Source organism: Oncorhynchus mykiss, chromosome 19 (assembly GCF_057628025.1).
Source record: "Oncorhynchus mykiss isolate SJ-2025 chromosome 19, ASM5762802v1, whole genome shotgun sequence".
NCBI lineage: Eukaryota > Metazoa > Chordata > Actinopteri > Salmoniformes > Salmonidae > Oncorhynchus > Oncorhynchus mykiss.
This window is the reverse complement of record NC_143040.1, coordinates 20,537,940-20,558,975: the sequence shown is the minus strand read 5'-3', so window position 1 is coordinate 20,558,975 and position 21,036 is coordinate 20,537,940. Positions and strand designations below refer to the sequence as shown.

General features: G+C 43.4%; 1 protein-coding gene across 9 annotated transcripts in view; it reads left to right on the top strand.

Moving 5' to 3' along the window:
• sh3d19 (SH3 domain containing 19) overlaps nucleotides 1–20,199 on the top strand; it is a 36,098-nt gene extending 15,899 nt beyond the window's left edge. For 3 of the 9 annotated variants that reach the window (XM_090210437.1, XM_090210438.1, XM_036954305.2), the window contains 19 exons: nucleotides 6,654–6,693; nucleotides 8,716–8,756; nucleotides 9,122–9,161; nucleotides 9,585–9,720; nucleotides 10,107–10,266; nucleotides 10,474–11,598; nucleotides 13,671–13,781; nucleotides 14,275–14,384; nucleotides 15,129–15,169; nucleotides 15,297–15,525; nucleotides 15,769–15,837; nucleotides 16,056–16,202; nucleotides 16,526–16,598; nucleotides 17,031–17,161; nucleotides 17,371–17,665; nucleotides 18,310–18,356; nucleotides 18,549–18,735; nucleotides 19,240–19,349; nucleotides 19,446–20,199. In XM_090210437.1, coding sequence (XP_090066563.1) covers nucleotides 6,654–6,693; nucleotides 8,716–8,756; nucleotides 9,122–9,161; nucleotides 9,585–9,720; nucleotides 10,107–10,266; nucleotides 10,474–11,598; nucleotides 13,671–13,781; nucleotides 14,275–14,384; nucleotides 15,129–15,169; nucleotides 15,297–15,525; nucleotides 15,769–15,837; nucleotides 16,056–16,202; nucleotides 16,526–16,598; nucleotides 17,031–17,161; nucleotides 17,371–17,665; nucleotides 18,310–18,356; nucleotides 18,549–18,735; nucleotides 19,240–19,349; nucleotides 19,446–19,556 — 3,203 coding nt within the window. In that variant the 3' untranslated portion in view covers nucleotides 19,557–20,199. Of the gene's footprint in view, nucleotides 1–4,183; nucleotides 4,522–6,653; nucleotides 6,694–7,892; nucleotides 8,251–8,715; nucleotides 8,757–9,121; nucleotides 9,162–9,584; nucleotides 9,721–10,085; nucleotides 10,267–10,473; nucleotides 11,599–13,670; nucleotides 13,782–14,274; nucleotides 14,385–15,128; nucleotides 15,170–15,296; nucleotides 15,526–15,768; nucleotides 15,838–16,055; nucleotides 16,203–16,525; nucleotides 16,599–17,030; nucleotides 17,162–17,370; nucleotides 17,666–18,309; nucleotides 18,357–18,548; nucleotides 18,736–19,239; nucleotides 19,350–19,445 lie in introns of those variants that run through there. The other 6 variants (XM_090210436.1, XM_021573455.3, XM_021573453.3 and 3 more) reach the window with 4 other exon arrangements.
• Nucleotides 20,200–21,036: the final 837 nt, after the last annotated feature.

The window sequence follows — 21,036 nt, the reverse complement described above, 5'->3', positions numbered from 1 at the left end:
TGAAAATATTTGGCATGGGTCCCCAGATCCTCAAGGTTCTACAGCTGCACCATCGGGAGCATCCTGACCGGTTGCATCACCGCCTAGTATGGTAACTGCTCGGCATCTGACCGTAAGGTGCTACAGAGGGTAGTGCGTATGGCCCAGTACATCACTGGAGCCAAGCTTCCTGCCATCCAGGACCTACATAATAGGCGGTGTCAGAGGAATGCCCATAAAATTGTCAGAGACTCCAGTCACCCAAGTTGTAGACTGTTTTCTCTGCTACCACACGGAGCGCCAAGTCTAGGACCAAAAGGCTCCTCAACAGCCTCTACCCCCAACCCATTAGGCTGCTGAACAATTCATAAAAATCACCACCAGACAATTTACATTGTCACGGTAAAGTCTACACTTGTATTCGGCGCATGTGGCAAATAGTTTGATTTGATTTTAGTCATTGTGTTTGGTTTACTATTTTACATTTCAATGGCTGTTGGTATATTGAACTTTCCCTCACCTTTGAATTCTGGTTCTAAACATGGTTCTATGCTGAGCAATTTCCAATCTAACAATGTGTTTGGACCCATAGAAATGGTTAGACCTTCCTAGTGTAGTTAGGGGAGAATTAAGCAGCAACACCTGTTGAGCAAACACCTGACTTCCCAGTAAAGACACACCCCACCCCACCCAACGCAAGCCTCCATGCCCAGTGTGTTAGTTCAGGCCTGGGTTAACTGCATCTGTCTGTATGGGGAGATCAGGCTGATCCTATGGGCAGGTGGGTTGACTGTGTGATGGAACAGGCGAACAGGAACGGTTGTCTTGTAACTTGATAATGGTGCCAACTGCCAACTCTACTGCACATGTGTGTAGGCTAGCTAGGCTATATCATATGAAGTTATTTCTGTCACAAGCTAAGAATAGCCAATTAAGGCTTCAGTGTACAGTATATGCTTGTCACTTTTAAAGAGTAATGTACATTATCTCATATGATGCCATATGTTATCATTGATGATTACGTTGTGCATACTGTTCTTCATTGGCATTTTCAATTGGCCAAAGTTTAATCTCCTTGCATTGAGCAAGATCTCCGTTAGACTGTCATCGCCCCCTAACATCCATGGATGACTCCTCTTTGACATCACCTAATCATGTCTTGACTTGAGTCATGTTAAGAATCAGCTCCTGACACTGTGTTATTCATAGGTGACATGATCATGGTCTGTCTCCTCTTGTCTGTTTTTCATGCAAGGATAGAGCGCTCCACTTTCACAATGTTATGCTTTTATAGTCGTCGTAGACATAATATCTGTTCCACTTTGACTGTTTATTATTCCAAGCAGTGTGTGTGTGTGTGTGTGTGTGTATATATATAGAACTTAGACCCCCCCATCTCTGTCTCTCTCACCCTCGGGTGGCTGTAGGAGTATGGAGAGTTCCACTGTGTGTATATATATAACTTAGACCCCCTCATCTCTGTCTCTCTCACCCTCGGGTGGCTGTAGGAGTATGGAGAGTTCCACTGTGTGTATATATATAACTTAGACCCCCTCATCTCTGTCTCTCTCACCCTCGGGTGGCTGTAGGAGTATGGAGAAGGAGAAATTCATATTTTGTCTTCCTTTGAAGAATCGTGTCTCCCTTAGCTGAGGCTTATCAATTAATACAAATCCAACCATCATTAGTATTTTGCAATTAAACTGACTATTTCCAAAAAGGCATATTAGATTTTAATTGACTCGTCCCGTTGTAAAATATTAGCTTCCCCACTCGACGTCGACAAATTCATAACTTATCAATTTGACTCCACATGGAGGCAGCCCAATGACAGCTGTGAAATAACTCTTTTCTTTTGTGTGATGAAAAGGCTCTCAAATATTAATGTGGAGCCTGTTTCCCTTGTAGCAAATGAGATGTACATATTAATGTACTGTAGAGCCTCAAGAGAGAAAATAGATGTGCAGTGCACAAAAGCTGGTATTTCAATATCACCCAGAATGCTTCACTCTTTCTGGCAGATAGTTTATCATTGATTAAAGATAATAATGATACATTGATGTTCAATAATTGACACAATATATTTGGCTAGGCAATATACTACTGGCTAGTCCAACTGACCTGTCTTCAGGGGGGGGGGGGGGGGGGGGGGGGTTGTGTGCAAAACAAGTATGAAAGTGTATACACCCACTACTGTATTTCACTCTGCATGAGAGCGTCTGCTAAATTAATACAATTTAAACAAATGTATTTCTGCCAGATAGTTTATCATTGATTAACATAATAAAAATATGTTCAATAATTGACACACGATATTGACTTGGTTCCTTATTTCTACTGGCTAGTCCAACTGACCTGTCTGGTCCACGGGTTTGACTTCCTACAGAACATCTCTCAAAACGGACCCACAATGGCTCTGGATTGGACACGGTTAATGTGCAGCTGTTGCGTTCACCCATCAGCCCACTTACCCAGCCATTAACCCCCAGCCCACCCTAAATCATTTGAAACACTCCCCTTTGAGAAAGTATAGGGAAGACTTTGATTCTACCCTATGGGGACATCCGTGTCTGTTCTGCCTGTGTGGGAAGTAGGATCCAACGATATGAAAACCCCTGGAAGTCTTATGGGGTTCTGGGAAGAAGCAGAGATTCCTGCGCTGGATAAATAAACCCAGAATATGAGAGATCACGTTCCTGAACATGCCATGTTACCGGGGTCGTGATATAGAGGAAGATGCTTCTTTATGGACTGACTAGGGATGAGAACTAGGCTCCTTGTCTCCACACTGCTGTGCCTTCATAGCCTAGCCCCACCCTCCATGGGATGTAACCTTACTTCTGACCTCTCTGGTTGGTTTGAAGTCCTGGGCCTAGCTTACATATTAAGAGAGGCTTTTTTTTTCTACACTCCCTCTTACCACTTGTTCTTTACAGAGGGCTGCCCCAGTTCTGAGTGATGTTAGCATGTGTCATAGTGAGTTGTTTTGTTGTGTTTCTGTATGGGTTCCCTTCAATGGTTATTATTGTAGCTGGTCTTTTAGCAAGCAAATCAGCTTTAAAACCATATCTTTGTTTATTTTCTCTTTAATGAGTTAGACAGTTGTTTTGCATCCTCTCTTGTTTTGTTGCTTCTTTTTTGGTGTTAAAAATTATATTTATTTCATATTCAATAGGCTATTAATCTTATATTTTTATTTATTCATTTATTGTGTCTTTGTCCATAACCTGTCATGGGATATTTACTATTAAAAGCCCTCTGAAGGAGGAGTCCATGACCTGGCAAATGTCTGTCTCCCACCACTCCGAGAAAGAGGGTTGAGCCTCTTCACTAAGCCAGCAATAATAAGTATCTAATGAAAGTACTTCTATGGATGGAGTGCTTTTCTGCCTGGTTTCCACAGCTATATATTATCTAAAATAAAAAGTGAAAGTGTGTTTCATAATGGTCGCACGACCTGCTGAGTGACTTCTAGAAAAGAGGATATGTTATGGCTCAGTTGGTAGAGAATGGCGCTTGCAACACCGGGGTTGTGGGTTCGACTCCCACGGGCGGACGAGTACGAAAAAGTATGTACTCACTACTGTAAGTCGCTTTGGATAAGAACGTCTGCTAAATTACTAAAATGATATGGCACTGTGTCTGGATGTACTATCTATGATGGATTGGAATATAGTAACAGTTGACTCCACCTTCTAATCCAGCAAAACATAGTCCCACAGTATGCCAAGGTTTTTAATATGTAGCCTACATCCTAACACTAACGTAGACAGATGACCAAATAATAGAGCTATGCATGTTTCCAGAGCAGGGAGTGGTGCTACAATAGGGAAATACAAGGATCTGGCCAACAGAGATGTAGCGTCAGAATGGGTGTGCCCACCATTAACACCCTGCCAATAGGGAAGATGGACAGAAAGACACACAGTATTGTGCTCTCTCTGACAGAGGAAGACATGTTGATTTGATTCTGTTAGATAAAAAATACAAATATGCCAGGATTTCTTCTGGAGTTAGATAAACACAGGTGTTGGGCTGGAACAAACCCAGAACAACCCCTATAATAACATAAATATGCACTCAATGACCAAGTTCAGTCATTGTGATCAAATGGAATGTGGCCATTCAGGAAGTACCACTCTACTGTCACTCTCCTGCTCTACTGTAACAAGTAACTGTAACAAGCAACGCCCGAAGAAATCCTGGCATATTTGTATTTTGTGTGAACTGTGCCTTTTTAAGATCAGAGCAGAGGGTCATTTTGTTTGTAGTGTGCCATCGAACCTTTTCAGTAGAGCAGGAGAGTGACAGTAGAGTGGTACTTCCTGAATGGCCACATTCCATTTGATCACATTGGGCAAGTCAACACACCAGCCAGTAGGGAGAGAGAGAGACCCCTCCCTTTCTCTGTTGTCGTTTGTGGTCATGGAGTTTGTTTCTTTACACAGCAACACACAGCATGGAAAAGTAGAGAGGGACATGAAGGAAATAATACACACCATTTTGGGGGACATTTGTGAAATGTGTTTAAGACGTTAACAGGTAGGAGCATCTCTTGTTGCTATGTTTCGCTGTGAGATTATGTTGTCAGTACAATTCACAGTAGGTTATAGACAATACTTTCAGCAGGGATTGCACTGTATTCCATGTTGAATATTGAAAATCCACTAGATATTGATTCCTATTCATTGTTCCATTGCACTTGCCTTTGACCAGTGTATATATGGCATTGTATCTACCGGTATGTAAATGTCAAACGATTTCCTTGTGGAAAACCTCTCTCCATTCTGTCTTTGTTTACCTGCCTCAGTTACATTTGACAATCTCTCACAGACCAAAGTGCAAATAAATGTGTGAAAATGTCTCTGAGGATTTGATTCACTAACAAACTGTTACTTCCTTTAACTTTTGTTTTGTTTCATAGTGAGGTAAAATGTTACATTTCCATTTTGAGTCATTTAGCAGACACCCCTTTCCAGAGCGACTTACAGTTTGTGCGTTCATCTTCAGATGGCTAGGTGGGACAGCCACATAGCACAGGCATAGAAAGTACATTTTTCCTCAAAGTAGCTTTCAGTAGAGTCCGTAACATAAGTTTGAGGCAGTAGCATATAGCAGATGGCAAGTGTGGTGTTAGACATTGTAACAGTATTATACTGGTTGTAAGAGAACGAGGCGATGGCGTCAGGTCTTTAGCAGGATGCTAACAAAAAGGAGCATCAAAATATTAAGATGGCCTAATGCATGATTTTTAACAAAAAGGGATTCTAATATCCTCATATGACCTACTTGTCTGATTTATTTTAGTTCCTATGGCGCCAAGGCCTCATACACTCATATACTGTAGTATAGTCAAATGAATGTAAATGTTTGCTTAGATGCTGTGCTCTGTGGACCACTAGCCAGTCCACCACCTCAGAGAGTTCCAGTCGTGGCACTCAGTCAGATAAACATCTATTGTTTGAGTCTGAAAACCTGGTCACTGGTTGAAAGTGAAGGAAATAAATAATACAGGTAATTAATGTGTATTGTATGACTTTGAACCTGTGATCACTGATGGAGCCGACAGACATGGCAGCTCTGCTTCTAGCTCCTAAGCAATTTTGCAGTATTTTGTTTTTTTGGTATTGTTGTGTATTGTTAGATACTACTGCACCGTTGGAGCTAGGAACACAAGCATTTCACTACACCCACAATAACATCTGTTAAATATGTGTATGTGACCAATCAAATTTGATTAGCTTTGAATTGATCCCACTTCAGAGACAAAAAAGGGTTGGCTACGGTATAGTGGTACTGTGATATTAGGCCTCAATCATACACGCGTTGGAGAATTACAAGATGAATATCTAGCCATTGATCAGAATCTCAAATACATACAGCTAACATATCTTAAATCTGACGACATAACTTTGGAATGATATCTGTTCAGTATCTTTTCTGAAGATTTCATATATGGAAATAAGACATGACACATTTATGACAAGTTATGACACCTGTACAGCATGTCCTGGGTGAATGCTCACTCCATCTGAAATGTGGTTTGTCATAGCAGGTTTAGGAGAACCTGCGCAGCAGGTTAGGACATTAAAGTAGTAGGTTAGGGGAACTAGGTTAAGGTTGAGAAAGGGTTAGGGTTAGCTAAAATGCAAAATAATTCCACTTTTAACGTCAATTTGACAAAAGCTATATCCCATCTAGACATGACACTAAAATGTCAGGCATCCAGAATAAGCCATTGAATGTGTGAATGCCATTCCTTCCATACATATTGCTCATGGTCCCCTATTTACATATGATTTTCTTTGAGATTGTAGCTATACAGATCATGGTTCAGAGATAATGTCTGGCTTGATGAAATAAAGATGAGAGCATTAACAGAACAATTATTTGTGTTTAGAAAAGTTTTTTTTTTTTTAAATGCTTTTGCTATTTGCATGTCATTCTTTGTAACTGGTTGATCAAGAACAGACTAGAATGTTGAGCCAGCTAAATGTAGTTGTTCAAGTTTTGAACGGCAAGAAGGTATGCAAAGCCCATAGTTATTTTGTTCACCTGTCCTGTGTCGTTGTACCTGCAGCTTGCTTTGTTTGTGTACAAAATGAGTGTATTTTCTTAGTGAGAAATTCAAATGTGACGGTTAAAATGAAAACGCTGGTTACTTTTCTTTTCAGATCGAACAGAGAGAAATAAGTCTGAGGCTCTTCATTCCAGGTAAGTTATCCATATCATTTGAATTACATATTGGGCATTTTCAATGTGTCTGTCTTGCTCAATACAGAGAAGGAAACGTGTTAATATTGTGATAATGTTGCACGGTCCAGTATAAACACTGGGTTGTTCCAGCTCTACCTAGCCACCTCTGTTGCTCCACGGCTCTGTCAGGACTGCAGTGGCCAGAACACTGTCTCTTTAACAGGCAGCTCTGCTGAGGGAGAGTTGTGAATGGTGCAGGGTAGCAAACAATGCGCTGATCCATCCTCTTTGACAGACGGTCGGACACTGTGTCCACTGTGTCCGAAGGTCAGAGCTTTTTGAATGGGGGACCAAACCACACTGACTCAGTTGTTGACGCCCCCAGAGCCAAGTTGGTTACCGTCCAGGGTTAGGGTCAATTCCATTTCAGTTCAGTAAACTGACTCCAACCCTGTAACCTTTCTTTCACAACATGGTTTACCCTACCTAGATAACTCTTTAAAACTCAGCACCTTTTCAGTGTCTTCCAATCCAGGGTATTGACACAGAAGGAGGCTGGTGGGAGGAGCTATAGGAGGAAGGGCTCATTGTAACTGCTGGAATGGAATAAATAGAACAGAGTGAAACAGTTTCCAGATGTTTGATACGTCAATTTATTCCATTCCAGCCATTACAATGAGCCCGTCCTCCTATAGCTCCTCCCACCAGCCTCCTCTGTTCAAGTACAGCAAACGTCAACGTGTTCCAATACAAACCTTTTTTTGTTGATCAACTATTGGACGTTTAACCTCCCTATTGTTCTATTTGTTTATGGTCTTAGCTAATCGTCCTAATTATCCACGTAGTGCTGTGGGGGGAGAGGCAGGGGGGGGGGGCGTGTTGCTGTCTTCCTCTCCAGATGGTTTACATCACATCTCCAGTTCAGTTAATGAGCAGGATGTGTTGAAGGTGCTGGGCCTATGGGGGTCTGGTCTGGATCCTGTTCATTAAGCACCATATGCAAACAGAAACCCAGAGGGATCACCTGGAATTGTCCAATAAGACATCTTTGTTTTCTGTCGCAAAAATGTTTTAAAACATATTCCATTGTGTGCCCTAATGAACAAGACCCCGTTCCGCTGAGACTGTGTAGTTGGCCCTTCTGGGAACATATTCTGGCACAGCCTGGGAGGGGTGTGGTGTCAGCTCCAACACACCACTAGTCAGGAAGTCAGATCAGACCTGGGAATACAGATCAGCAGGGGTGGTTATATTGCAGAAGTGCACTTTTGGACACCACACTGGGCTTGGTAGATGTATGTGGTGGCCAGAGGAGGAGGGGTTAGACTGGGGATATTTCTGAGTCATTGTTACAGTAACAGATGGGCGATGCCGAAGGATATTCAGTGGATTGGATCTGCGTCCTGCTGCGTTTTTAAGGGTTTTCTGGAGAGGGATTGTGGAAAGTTGCAAGCGGGGTTGAACTCTTCAAAGGGCGTGCTTTTTAATGATTGTCCTCTTTCTTGTGCCTGCGTCTCTGGTACTTGTCCCATTCTCACTCTGATTGCTGGCGTATAACAGGCGCATGTACCGGAGGTAGGCTCTTCTTTCGGTTGCAGTATGCAGCGGTAGCTGTGTTGTGTGGATTGGAGTTGATGATAGAGTGAGATAGAGGATGTGGCCGTCCCATTGGCAACTGCAGTGCAGAGAGGACCACTGCAGCTAAAGAGGTTCAACCCTGTTGTTATCATCCTTTGGTGTTACTCTGCACTTATTTAGGTCTTTTAAGAGGTAAAAGGGTATATATTATCTCTTTTAATTTATCATATATGAAGCCTAGGATACCTATGGATGACAATGAAATGTTTTCAAATGTCAGGATTATTTGCTGAGTGGCAGGTTGGCTTGTGGATAATTAGCACTGTCTGTCCAGTGTAGTAGTCCGGTGGAGTTTGACTGTTGCCAGCATTATACTTTGCTTTCTCAGGTTGTATAAATGTAAGAAATCTTATTGTCCAGTCAAACTCTCCTCTCCTCAATGGTAACTCTTCTCTCTTCCAGCCAAGGACCTCTGTCCTCAATACGAGCTGCCATCAAGCGAAGTGAGTTTCTCATTGTGGAGTTTGTCCATTATTTGGTATATTCTCATACTTTTATAATGTACCTAGCGTGATTAAAGTCTGGCTATAGCAGAGGAGGCTGGTGGGAGGAACTATAGGAGGATGGGCTCATTGTAATGGCTAGAATGGAACGGAGTCAAACGTGGTTTCCATACATTGATGTGTTTGATTCTGCTCCATATATTCCATTCCAATGAGCCCATCCTCCTAGAGCTCCTCCCACCAGCCTCCTCTGGTATATAGCTATTGTACATGATTGAATTCCCCCAAGTGTTTTTTTTATGTCTCGTTCAATTCATTACATATTAGATTGAAAGAGATGAATTTCCTATCATTTTCTCCCACAGCGAGAACCAGCACCCAAAGTGAACAGACCAGAGACAGAAGGTAAACAGAGGAGGGTCATAATACTTCATAGTCTGTCTGTAGCTCTCTGATTGAATACAGTTCTACTCTCATTATTCCAAAAATCAAACCTCAAGTGCTTCAAGGTAAAGTGCGCTGTGGCAAAGAACTTGTGCTCTCCAGTGCAATACACATCTTTCATTTGAAACATACTGATATGAATGTTGACTTGTACAGTCCTCGACTCAACTGGTGACTAACCATTAAAGAAAGTAATATGGTCTATAACACGGCATATTAACAAAAACACATATGGTGCTCAAAAAGCTATATAATGATTTATGACAAATGATGGCTACATAAGGCTTTCTGTCAACATAAGACAAGTGTCAACAGTCCGTTGCATGTGAGGTTTGGTTGAGGCAGTCTACTGTATTGTGCGTAATGGACTTGTTTGTCTTTCAGACGTCCAGAGATCACCGTCCTGTCAGCCGAGCCGCTCGCTGCCAACGGCTGGTTCCCAGGGGCTTCTGGGGGATTTACGGCAGCCCCGCCTCCCTCACAACCCATCTGGGGAGGGAGCATCCAATCAGATACCCAGGTACTGTTTATTTAACTAACATCAGCCTCTAATACTAGGGGAGACAGCAGGGGGTGTGTTCTTGGCCTGTTCACAGTTTGGGTGTGTTCTGCATGGATTTGAACTTTTACCAATTTAACCTTACCATGTTCCTGTGTCTTTCACAGTTTTCAGTGTAATGTTTGAGATGATGAACTACTTTCAAAGCAAATATAATTTGGCAGTGAAACAAGCACGGCAGGTTCTGCATGTTGTAGTACTATAGGACGTCAATGTAGGACGGTAGCAAGCTTGCATGTAGAATACAAGTTATAATAATCACACCGCTACACATTTGCTTGGTCAACGTGTGTGTGTGTGTGTGAACCTTCTCTCTCGTGTCTTAGCCACCGCCATCTTATGACCAGGTGATCAAGGAGAAGACCCAGGAGACCATTGTCACGCCGACCACCGCCCCCCGGAGATCCACGACCATCGCCACGCAGACCGACCCTGTGGAGGACGACACCGCCGCTGGCCCAGAATGCACTGCATCCTCACAGCCAATCGAGAAGAGACAGTCTACGGGTGAGGCTTGTGAGAGTGATGATTACAGATGGGTTAGCTGACAACGTCACGAAAACTCTATAGTTGGCAAATATCATATCTTTGTATTACCACGACTAAAACAATGTAACGTCACTTTTTAGTCAAAGTTTTCATTTGTTTTTTTTATACATCTTAAGTGGTGTGAGTATAGGCTAAATGTATTGTTTATAATCTCTTCCTTCTCAGTGAAAATAAAGCCAAAAAAGCCACCAAGGCCATACTTACCCAAGCCTTTACAAAGTGACTCTACCACTGCAACAGCTGTATCTGATTCTGGTCTTATCCAAGTAGACACCACTAACACTAAGAACCAAACTGACCCCAAATCAGCCGCAGCCCAACCCAGCCCTAGAGATTCCAGCTGTGCAATCCCAAACACCCAGTCTCTTTCTCCATCTGTCTCCGTACAATTGGATGGGCCAATAAAACCTCCCGAACCCAGCACTATCACTACGTTCTTAGAACCTACAGTCCCAGTAGCCACTGAACGTCCCATCCCGCTTCCTCGTTCCAAATCCTGCAAACAGACAATCACAGAGGAGGTCAAAGTTCAGACTCTGGTCAGGCTCAGTTACAGTGGTTCCAGCTCTGTAGATGACACAGCAGTCGAGGCTCCTCCCTCGGGGAAGTACCTACAGGAACTATTAGATGTGTTTTGTCCCGTGGACCACTGCGACCAGAACACTAGTGACGCTAGTGACAATCAGACACCAACTGACGGGAGCGACCAAAGCGAGGAAGGTGACGAGGACGGTGACATGGCCGCCCTTCACAGCCAACGTAACATCCGGGCCCGGATCCAGGCCTTTGAGAGCCAGGAGGGCGATGGGGAACCAGAGTTCAAACAACCAGAGCCTCTACCCAGGAACACTCACATCAAACCCCCTGTGGTTTCAGCCAAACCAGCCCCAGCCCTTGCCCCCAAGCCCTCAATCAAGAAGCCCAGTAATGTCAATAACTACCAGGGGGCAATCTCCATTTTCTCCACTCCCTTTATTCCTTCCATCCCAACCCCAGCACCCAGACCCATGCTCCACAGAAAACCCAGTATAGTCCCAGAACCAAAAGAACCAGAACCAGAGGCTCCACCCCCCGCCAAGACAGCCATCCTTTCCCGATCACGGCTCTCCATAGCGGCCAGAGCCAAGAACCTCTTCCCCCAAGAGGAGGATGAACCCAGGTTGGTACCTCCTATCTCTCCAGAGAAGCCTCGCAAGGAGCCACTGGGCCTCAACCTCAACCTCAACAACCACAACTCAGCCTCCATCACCACCACAGAGGCAGTGAATGAATACATGGACAACCCCACGAGTAAGTACAGCAGCATGCATTTCACCACTGACTTAATTGGTCAGCTTAGTAGTATAAGTGTTCTAAGTATAGTTAAAACACACATAAGCTAATTTATAACCTCTTTATCGACACTACTTTTCAAAAAACGTCACTAACCTGCAGTTCTTTAAATCTATTTTTTTATTTAACCTTTATTTAACCAGGTAGGCCAGTTGAGAACAAGTTCTCATTTACAACTGCAACCTGGCCAAGATAAAGCGAAGCAGTGCGACAAAAACAACAACACAGTTACACATGGGATAAACAAACGTACAGTCAATAACACAATAGAAAAATCTATTTACAGTGTGTGCAAATGTAGTAAGGTTAGGAAGGTAAGGCAATAAATAGGCCATAGTGGCAAAATAACTACAATTTAGCATTAACACTGGAGTGATAGATGTGCAGATGGTGATGTGCAAGTAGAGATACTGGGGTGCAAAGAGCAAAAATAAATAACAATATGGGGATGAGGTAGTTGGGTGGGCTATTTACAGATGGGCTGTGTACAGGTGCAATGATCGGTAAGCTGCTCTGACAGCTGATGCTTAAAGTTAGTGAGGGAGATATAAGACTCCAGATTCAGTGATTTTTGCAATTCGTTCCAGTCATTGGCAGCGGAGAACTGGAAGGAAAGACGGCCAAAGTAGGAGTTGGCTTTGGGGATGACCAGTGAAATATACCTGCTGGAGCGCGTGCTACGGGTGGGTGTTGCTATGGTGACCAGTGAGCTGAGATAAGGCGGGCTTTACCTAGCAAAGACTTATAGATGACCTGGAGCCAGTGGGTTTGGCGAAGAATATGAAGCGAGGGCCTGCCAACGAGAGCATACAGGTCACAGTGGTGGGTAGTATATGAGGCTTTGGTAACAAAACGGATGGCACTGTGATTGACTACATCAAATTTGCTGAGTGTAGTGTTGGAAGCTATTTTGTAAATGACATCGCCGAAGTCAAGGATCGGTAGGATAGTCAGTTTTACTAGGGTATGTTTAGCAGCATGAATGAAGAAGGCTTTGTTTCTGAAATAGGAAGTCGATTCTAGATATAATTTTGGGTTGGAGATGGAAGGAGAGTTCACAGTCTAACCAGACACCTAGGTATTTGTAGTTGTCCACATATTCTAATTCAGAACCGTCCAGAGTAGTGAAGCTACTCAGCGATCGGTTGAAAAGCATGCATTTAGTTTCACTAGCATTTAAGAGCAGCTGGAGGCCACGGAAGGAGTGTTGTATGGCATTGAAGCTCGTCTGGAGGTTTGTTAACACAGTGTCCAAAGAAGGGCCAGAAGTATACAGAATGGTGTCATCTGCGTAGAGGTGGATCAGAGAATCACCAGCAGCAAGAGCGACATCATTGATATATACAGAGAAAAGAGTCGGCCTGAGAATTGAACCCTGTGGCACCCCATAGAGACTGCCAGAGGTCCGGACAACAGGCCCTCCGATTTGACACACTGAACTCGATCTGAGAAGTAGTTGATGAACCAGGCGAGGCAGTCATTTGAGACACCAAGGCTGTTGAGTCTGCTGATAAGAATGCGGTGATTGACAGAGTCGAAAGCCTTGGCCAGGTCGATGAAGACGGCTGCACAGTACTGTCTTTGATCGATGGCAGTTATGATATCGTTTAGGACATTGAGTGTGGCTGAGGTGCACCCATGACCAGCTCGGAAACCAGATTGCGTAGTGGAGAAGGTACGGTGGGATTCGAAATGGTCAGTAATCTGTTTGCTAACTTGGCTTTCGAAAATTTTAGAAGGATGGATATAGGTCTATAACAGTTTGGGTCTAGAGTGTCTCCCCCTTTGAAGAGGGGGATGACCGCGGCAGCTTTCCAATCTTTAGGGATCTCAGACGATACGAAAGAGAGGTTGAACAGGCTAGGAATAGGGGTTGCAACAATTGCGGCGGATCATTTTAGAAAGAGAGGGTCCAGATTGGCATTAAAGATTTTAAACAATGCTTAGAATTTGTCATATAGTCCTAATGCAGGACCTATATGTTGACAAAAATTGATGAGTCAACACTGGCCGTCTCTGTCTCTCTCCAGACTATATCCCAGTGAACCCTGTGCGTAGTGATGCGGGCGGCGGCGGCTCCTTCAGCAGACAGACTGTAACCAGAAGACCCACCACCATTAGAGTGCCCAGTAAAGGAAACCGTGAGTCTAGTCCTCCTGCTCTACTCTCTGAGTCGTGAGTTATGTGGCTCCATATCCACATATGTATGACCTTATATAAAGGCCCTCTGATCTCCATCTGGGTCTACCAAGATAAAACATTTTGACATAACCCAATGATGGATTAGATGCTGTTGATTTCTTTTTGCTGGCGAGCCATTTTCTCAAACAAACTGTAGGTGTGGATGTTTGAATGTGCGTGTCTGTGCTTTGGTGTCTTAGTGAGTGTGTACAGTCGACTCCTGATAAGTGAGTCAGTTAATCCGAATTTCAATACTTTATTTACTTCGACATGTAGTTTGAGTATGTGCATGTTCCATCTCAGAGCGTTCATTCATGGCAACACCAAGCCATTGAATTAGTGCAAAAATACAAATGTCCCAAACCTTTGCATGGATTAAGAGTTGACTGTATGGTTTGTACAGTTTACAGTACAGTGTGTCCAGTCTAAAACGTTGACTGTTTTCTCTCTCAGTGTTCGATGGGACTTTGGACAACCCTCCTCTCCCTGCACAGAAGCCTGTAGGGTCACTGCCACCCCCCGTGACCCGTAAACAAAGCATCTCAACCCGCTTCCCCTTCCAGGTAAGTGCTACCACCTTCCTTCCCCATATACTTCTCCAACAGAAGCACTATTGATCTACAGTAGGCTACCTAGCTTCTCTTCTACTACTAGAAAACAGGAAATACAAGAGATTACTGACATAGTTCTTCCTCCACACCACCGTGATACTGCACTCTCTCTGGGGAAGCCAGAGCCAGTCAATAGCTCCCGGCCTGGCTTGGCTATGACATAACTGGGCTTTTGTGCAGCAAGAAGGCTTAGCTAAAAGGACATACAAAGTCAGTGTTACTTTGTATTTTTCTTCAGCGTCACTCACAATTATTTAGTGTCAGTTCATTCATGTTGGCCTGAAAACCAGCCCTGTCAGAAGCAGTGCTAAACTAGCCTGACAAACCAGGCTTTTACCTGGCCACCGCCAACATTCACCTCCACTTGTGGTTCTCAACCGCAGACCACACAAAGGGGCCAGTGTAGTGTGAACAATGACTGACTAGTACTATACATCTTGCTGTTAGCAGTGGCTAAGGAAGGGCACATTTGAGCAGTCATTGGTTGCTAGTTACTGAGCGCTGCAAAGGTAGTAGGTGTAGGAAGTCTGTTTTGTTCAGGGGGGGGTCATTCAATCCCATGTGGTGTTAAATGTGATCTGGGAGAGATTAGAGAAGTACCCTGGTTGTCTTCAATTCACATCTGTTTCTAGACTGCCACGTTGCTTCCTTGAACATAATAGTAACAACCTTTTTTTCTGTTGATTTGAACTGTAGGAGTCCTTTGATTCTGAGCCCATACCGGGCCTCCCTCCTCGGTCAGTAACATCACATCGTGGGTCATTTTAGGGGATAAAGAGGGGTAAAGATCCATTGATAACATATTAGATACAGTCCTAGACACATGGCTTTAATTAACTTCATACTGCTGTTGATCTCTTCCAGGCCTGGTGGAGCTAAGGTCCTCCCTCCTCGCCCACCTCCAGCAAAAGTAGGCCCAGGAAGGCCACCCCCGCCCCGGATAAATGGTCCACGTCAGTCCCTCTCCACCCGTAGAGCACCAGCTTCATCAGCAGCTCCATCACCCAAGCAGCCCCAGGCTCAGAAGCCCAAGAAGGGACCTGTGCTTCCCCCCAGGCCCAACCCTGGCCACCGTCTCTACAACCAATACACGGTTAGAGCTTAGAGTTCCCACCCCGCTTTGCTGCTGCCCCTGATGCAGCCTGCTCTGCCCCTGCTGCCCCTGAGGCAGCCTGCTCTGCCCCTGCTGCCCCCGAGGCAGCCTGCTCTGCCTCTCCCGAGGCAGACCCATGGTGGATTTCAGTGGAACTGTTGTGTACTGTAGTTGTGGCAAGTGTCACATAGTAAGTCTGTGTATGTTTTCTGAATGTGTTCTTTGTCATGTGTGTTTGTCTAGCTTGGACTTCCCCACGGGATAGCAGAGTTTGACTACAGTGGGAGAGACACAGAGGAACTCTCATTCCAGGTAAATCACTGTCTGCATCTGTTGGAGGTTTTGCTCCTAGCATCAACAAAAACATGATATGAGAAAATGTTAATGACTACTGTATTTAAACCTGATTTGATCACTAGTTTTATGGATTTACTTATTTCACCTTACTGTTTTGTAATCATTTTTTTTCTTTAAGGAAATTACAATTTAGTAGAAATTAATATCAAATGCTTCTTGATTTTCTCCCACAGAAAAATGAGTTGCTGCTGCTGATTGAGCAGCTCGACCACAAGACCTTTGAATGTCAAGTGGGAGACATCCGGGGCCGAGTCCAGAAGTCTCACATGAAAGTCATCACTCCTCTCTCCAGTGCCCCAACTAAACCCGCTCTGTCACAAGTAATGTCTTCAACCATTTACAATGAGCTGTCAATCAAAACATGTCTGCCCTCTTACTTTCCAGGCAACTTGGCTACCCCTTATTTTGTTTGGCTACCCCTTATTTTGTTTGGCTACCCCTTATTTTGTTTGGCTACCCCTTATTTTGTTTGATTAGCCTATGTTTAGTATATCTAGCAACAATTGGTTTTTATTTATTTGTAGCCACATAAGAACTTTCATTGTGAACGTGGAGTATTTGTTTAGTTTAGTCTCTAAATCCCTCTTTTGTACGTATTTCTGTAAATTCAACATATACCTGGATGTGTTTTCTCTTCTTACAGGGTGTCAGCACAGTTGGGTATCGTAGAGGCAGCAGTGGTCTGCAGGTGCAGGTCCTCCATGACTTCACCCCAGGTACAGAACAGTACCTACTCTGGCACACTGGCCACCACAACACACAACCTAACAGGTCTCCTATGTCCTATACTAACAAACATATTGGCTATTGGACTGTACACCGTACAATATTTTAAGTTATTTATTAGATTTTAATCATGTCAAATAAATTCCAATATGGCTGGCATGCTTTTACAGCTGTTTTGAGTTCCCCCAAACATGTCCACGCCAAGTAAAGTAACTTTTAGAATCTAGACGAGGCTCACAAAAAAAGTGGTTACAGATTTGAATCACCTCAAATAATTTGCAATATGTCTGGCATGTTTTTATTGCTTAGTTCTGTGTTTCCCTCAGTAATTGATATCCACAAAGTAGAGTTCATGCTAGAGTTTGTGTTGTCAGTTGGTGTCAGCAGTGGGATTTGATTGACATGTGTTGTATCCTATCCAGAGGGTCCAGGGGAGCTGGGTCTGAGGGAGGGGGATGTGGTGACCAATGTGGAGCAGGTGGACAGTGAGTGGTACCGCGGCTCCTGTAGAGGCTCCTCTGGCTTCTTCCCTGTCAACTATGTCAAAGTTATGGTAAGACTTCAGTCAATGTTTCAGCTATAGAGATAGGGCTGGTTTCCTAGACTCAGATTAAGCCTACTCCTGGACAAAAAACTGTTCAATAAATAGTCTCTATTCAAAGTATTTTGTGTGAGAAACCAGCCCATAAAGTGCTCTATAGGATGTATACAAATGAGTCCAGATATTTAATGTGTTTTGATTAGGATTTTTTCTCTATTTAGTCAAATGCACCAACACCGACCAACGCAAAGAAAGCAAGACCCCCCCCTGCAACAGTCAGTGGACCAAGGTGTGTGGCGCGGTTCGACTTCGAGGGTGAGCAGAGTGACGAGCTAACCTTTTCTGAGGGAGACGTGATTCAGCTAAAGGAGTACATGGAAGAGGAGTGGGCGAGGGGACAGATAGGGGCCCACACTGGAATCTTCCCCATCAACTTTGTGGATATCATAGAAGATCTTCCTCCTCTGCCACAACCACAACGACAGCAATCATTCCCCACCAAGATGGCACTACCTGGTAGGACTTTTAATTCAAGGCCCACTTCTTAGCTTGAAATGGAATATATTAAATGCCATATCACAGACTGGGCCTTTAAATCATTAAGGAACCTCTGCTTGAGATGTGTGTCCCTATCTTGACATTGTAAACATAATCGGCGAATTGGAGACATTGGAATTTTCCCACGGAAGTTCATGTCTTTCCGGCATACTGTATCTGAGGTCATAGTGTAAGGTCAAAGGTGGCCAGGCCACAAACACAGTGAAATATTTATGGCACGGGGCACGGGGGATTTTAGCTGTATCGTCACGTATCCTGTACCCCTATTGCGGTTTGTCCACCAGTTCAGAAGGTTTCTCTAGAACTAGTCTACAGTGAACAGCCTCCATCTCTCTCGTAATGTGTGGGCTGATACTTCCCTCTGCGGAATGTATGGAATCTGTGCAACATGTTTATGTTTAAGTCAGGAACTCTGTGTAAGCCCCTGTACGAAGACCTTATTATTAATACGCTACAGCTCACTCTGTGTGCTGCATGTACTTCTCACTGGCTCTAGCAGTGTACTAGTGTACGCCCACACACTCATTCCCCATTCAGTTTTATGTTCAGCAACTGTCAACACAATATGCTTTCTATCTGAATATCGCTACTGCATTTCTCAGGCATGGTTTCTTCAACCAAGACCCAAGAGGCTGCCAAACCCATACAGGTATGGTTCATCTGGTACTGTTACCAGTCTTTACAACACAAACGAACCTCACGATACAGGTGTATGTGTGTCCGTGTCTAGTGTTTGGCCTTAGCTGTAGTCTGAGGTAGCCTAATGACATCTGTGTGTATATCCAATGATTAATGATTAGAGCTTGTGTATGAGTGTCCACTAACATATCCCTGTCTATAGTCTGGTTCGTCAGGAGTGGAGTGGGCCGTGGCTCTGTATGACTTTGTAGGCCAGGCAGAAGAGGAACTGTCCTTCCAACAGGGAGACCGTATCCTGGTCACACAGCATGTAGACGCCGAGTGGTGCTCTGGAAGGCTTAACGGTAGAGAAGGATTCTTCCCCACAGCCTTCGTAGAGACCAGCTCAGGTAATAATAGGGCATTCTAATGGTGCCATCTTGTGGTAGGAGGTGAATTTATCTGCTTGATATATAAATCTAGGAGTTTTTTTTATTTTTATACTTAAAATATTTATACTTTTGGTTTAATTCAAATAACTTTGGCGGATGATGATTGACACATGACAAAAAACAACTACTGATACATTCAACGTAAAACCTACAGTTTGAATAGGCCTATATACAAGAGGCTGGTGGGAGGAGCTATAGGAGGATGGGCTCATTGTAAAGACTGGAATGGAATTAATGGAACGGATTCAAACATATGGTTTCTGTATGTTTAATACCGTTCCATTAATTCCATTTGTCTTTAAAATGAGCCCATCCTCCTATAGCTCCCCCCACCAGCCACCTCTGATACATACAGATATTCCTGGCCTACTCATAGGGCAGCATAGTAGGACATTTTACTATGAATAAACTCTCATTATAAGAACATTTAAGTTACTGATGATTCCCTTTGTCTCTGTCCAGGCAACTCTTCTGTGTTGGACAGACAGCAGAGTGTGATTAATGGAGAAGGAAGCAGAGGGGAAGCGCTGTTCGACTTCACACCTGAATGTGATGAGGAGCTCTCACTGAAGGTATTTGTGTCAACATTCAAGAGTTAATTACCACAAAAGAGTTAACATTCTGTTTGTACTAGGCTTACAGTATAACCTTCCTTTCTCTTGCTATAGGCGGGGGATATCATCACCAACTTGGAGTCCATTGACGATGAGTGGTTCCTGGGAGAGTTCAGGGGGAAGCGAGCGTTGGTGCCTAAAAATTATATGCAAGTGCTGGCATGAGTAATCTACCCTTAACAAAGACACTGGGGCCCTATGGGAACTACTTTGTGTCTGTGGTTTCATCACGAGTAATGTCTTTTGAACTATGGAAATATGAGAACCTGAAAGATGATAGGAAACTGAATATTCCAAAGTGCCTTTTTGCCCCACTGGACTTGCTGTAGTTCTCTACTTTGAAGCGTGAAACTAGATTGTCCAGTCAATCTCCCACAGAAAGTTATTGGGTGTCTTTTTGAATGCAACATTGTTTTTTTAATAGTATTTATACCTGTGAAAGGATCACTTTATTTGGATAGTCCATCTGTATGTGGTCATACTATCTGCTGATAAGCAACTGCTTGCGAAGGTTACGGTAAGGTCTGTTAGGATAAGGGTTAAGGTTAGGGCTAGTTGAAATGTTACTGATAGTCCATCTGTTGATGCTCTACTACAGACTATCCAAATAAAGTGTTACCTGTGAAAGTAATGAAATAACTTTGTATGACGATGCATCTGAGAATGGCTGGATGTAACTTTATTGAACAGGCATTCATATTAAGTTCCTGCCACAAAACCCTTACCAGCTTTGTTCTAATCCAGATATGCAGTATTTAACATGTTGACCACACCATTGCACATTAAATATAGCCGTTGTAGTACAATATTTCCTCAAACTATGAATTGTGGTTCTTACAATACTGCATGTATGTAGACCCTGAAAAGCCTTTTCTGTTGGCTAATTGTGCTCAAATGCTCCGCTGGTTCATGAAATGAAGACAATGCTCCTTAACATTCATAACGTTGAAGAAAGTGTCAATGTTTGACTTTCAGACAAACACTGGTCATGCGTAGGCATTGAATTTGTTTTAGGTGTATAATCTTCACAGGGTGGAAATGTGGATCAAATTAGCCATAGATCTGATTGAGCAAGATTACGGTAGTGGTGAACACTTGAACAGGATTTCAACTTCTCAAACATTTATAAATTTTGGTAATTAACCTAACAGGGTGGGTAGAAATTTTATTTAGCTTTGCACCATTGTTTTCCCACCAAATAAATGGACACTTCCTGAATGTGTCATTGAGGAAGGGGTTTTCTTAAATGGAGAATTACGACAAGACTGGGTGGAAAGGTCATATTTTATGGCTTATATTTCTCAGAAGTTGATAACACCCAGGGTCATGGCAAAACATCCACTGAAAGGGAATTTTATGGATTTAAGGTAAAGGATACCTGTCCTTTTGGGATCCAAGATTTTCCCTGAGGACAGAAAAGGCACCATAGGAATGACCCAATTAATCAAGTTGGCTTGTTTTTACAGTAACGTAAACCACAATACTTAGAACAGTTTATATTGAGCCCCTTGAATCTTAATTTGAGCATGACATTATAAAACTACACTGAAGGTTGTTGGTTCCATTTGCAAACATTTACAGCCGCTAGTGTGCATTTCTCCTTTGTCAAGACCTGATTAAAGGACACTCTAAAATGTACAGTCCA